Raw genomic sequence first — 2,500 nt, forward strand, 5'->3', positions numbered from 1 at the left:
AGCACTGGATCGAGCACAGAGCACATAACTACCCTCAGGTTATTATTTTAATATTATTACACTTTTAGATTTTTTAAGGCGACCCAAGACAGTTTCAGATGTTTTCTTCAGACTGGTCTGAGTGGGATTGTGGATTCCTCTTTTCATCATAAATCAGGAAACACTGTCAACAGACGGAAAACAAACACATTTTCACCATGTTTTTAGGAGTAAACTGTAGTATAAATCAGTGTGAATGAACCTTCAGAATACAGAGAGGAATAAACTTTGAAGTTCAGTGTTTGTGACAGAATGAACTCTACAGACACACACAGATAGCGAGTGACAGAATGAACTCAGATGTGTGTTCAGGTGTTTTCTTCAGACAGGAGCAACAGAAAACGAAGACCGAACAATCTAACACTCACCGTACGAGCTTGACACTATCACACTAGCACCAGAAGGGCTTGAACACACACTGCTGCGGCCGCGGGGTCACCGCCGCTGAGAGCAGAAGCGCTGCGGATGCCACACAAACCAAACACAGAAATCCAGGATAGAGACTTTTCTCCTGTGGTCTGAAACCCTGACAGACGTTTGGAGGAGACCTGAACCACCTCACTCCAGTTTACCTTATACACAGCATCCCAGCCATCCCATAATCACAAGAAGCTTTGTTTTTTATTAGCTTTACCATGAAACAAAATCTCCACGCTCGAATTCTGTCTATTTTATCATGACATTCAATTCTGTCTATTTTATCATGACATTCAATCAGCAGGTGTGTTTTTGTGGCTCATCTCTTCCTCTTTACTACTAGTTACAGCAGCAAATAAACATCAGAAGAAGAATCAGAACTCAGTCGTGAATCATCAGATCCATCCATCACTGATTCACCCGCTGAGAGACGCTCATCACATCACACTTACCTCCAGAAGAACATTCAATAACCATAAACATAAACCGTCAGCTGGAAAAATAACTCCAGACTCGGTTCAGACGTTTATATCCCAACAATAATATGGAATGGAAATATTATTATATTATCGATAACTTGATAAAACTGACTGATGTGCATTTACTATTTATGATTTGAGTGTTCATTATCATATATATGCAAATATATATACACACATGTGTCCCTGCAGCACAGAAGCAGTCATCAGTAGCACAGGTATATTTGTATCAATAGACAACAATACATTGTATGAGTCACAATTATACATTTCCTCTTTTATGACAAAAATCATTAGGATATTAAGTAAAGATCATGTTCCATGAAGATATTTTGTAAATGTCCTACTGTAAATATATCAAAACTTATTTGTGATTAGTAAATAATGCATTGCTAAGAACTTCATTTGAACACTTTAAAGATGATTTTCTCAATATTTTATATTTTTTTTGCTCCCCTCAGATTCCAGATTTTCAAATAGTTGTATCTCAGACAAATATTGTCCTCCTAACAAACCACACATCAATGGAGAGATCATTTATTCAGAAAAAAACGTACTATATATAAGATTTTAGAGTAACATACAGTATGGTATTTCAGAGGAAACTGCATTTATAATTCGTGTTTATAGATGAATATATCCAGTAATTGAAACGCTTTGTTGATCTAATGTACAGTGTAAGCGCGCGCGATAGACACAGACGCTGTGATGCAGACTGGATCTGATCTGATCTGATCTGATCGGTGGAGGACTGAGAGCTCGCTCTGCTCATATCTGATCAGAAATCGATCTCTTCTGATTGATTTGTACCTTTCCCGACGCTCCGTCTCCCAGCAGCACGATCTTCAGCTGCCGCTCCTGGATCTCCTCTTCGGAGTCCGACATCCCTCAGAGATCGACACACACACGGCCACGCACCGAACTCTCGCCGTTAAACACCGAGACGCGGAGGTTTCGAGCAGCGGGGTGATAATCTGATCACGATCCGCTCGCCGCCATCTTTCCTCGGAGCAAACCAGCACACCTTCAGCAGCGCCAGCGCGGGCCGAGCTTCAGACACGGGTTACAGCCGCTGCGTGACGTCATCACCTCCTAAATATAGGCTACAGCTAGACTCAGCAGTGATCAGTTTGATGTTTAATTCTGGCGCGAGCGCGATTTACTGTGTTTGTGTGAACGGCGCACCCTCGATGCAGCAGGAATGGACTCGTCCTTCCCCACTCTCCACAGATACAAAAAAAAAAAAAAGAGAGAGAAATAGAAAAAAGAGAGAGAGAGAGAGAGTTGAACAAAGCTTTATTTTAACATTAAATCCAAGATTTACAACAACATTGTTATTTTATCGATTAAAATAAAATTAAAAAGCCTAAAAATAAAAACTGCATCATCAATAACAAATAAAACTAATTAATACCCCAAATTTAAAAAAAAAAAAAAAAAAAAAAAATTCAACATTATTAATTAGTTTATAGTATGACCATTCCATTTTTATCCTTCCTTTTACCATACACATTATTTCTGCACCTAATGAATCAAGTTCTCATTCCTTGGAGACAGAGCAACAC

At 39.2% G+C, this 2,500-nt stretch overlaps 1 protein-coding gene across 1 annotated transcript in view; it reads right to left on the bottom strand.

The window, feature by feature from the left end:
- The window catches only part of LOC122139695 (ras-related protein Rab-28-like), a 29,505-nt gene extending 27,363 nt beyond the window's left edge, over window positions 1-2,142 (bottom strand). The window contains exon 1 of the mRNA XM_042738817.1: window positions 1,746-2,142. Coding sequence (XP_042594751.1) covers window positions 1,746-1,820 — 75 coding nt within the window. The 5' untranslated portion in view covers window positions 1,821-2,142. The remainder of the gene's footprint in view (window positions 1-1,745) is intronic.
- Between the last annotated feature and the right edge of the window lie 358 nt (window positions 2,143-2,500).

The sequence above is a fragment of the Cyprinus carpio genome, chromosome B14, assembly GCF_018340385.1.
Source record: "Cyprinus carpio isolate SPL01 chromosome B14, ASM1834038v1, whole genome shotgun sequence".
Classification (NCBI taxonomy): Eukaryota; Metazoa; Chordata; class Actinopteri; order Cypriniformes; family Cyprinidae; genus Cyprinus; species Cyprinus carpio.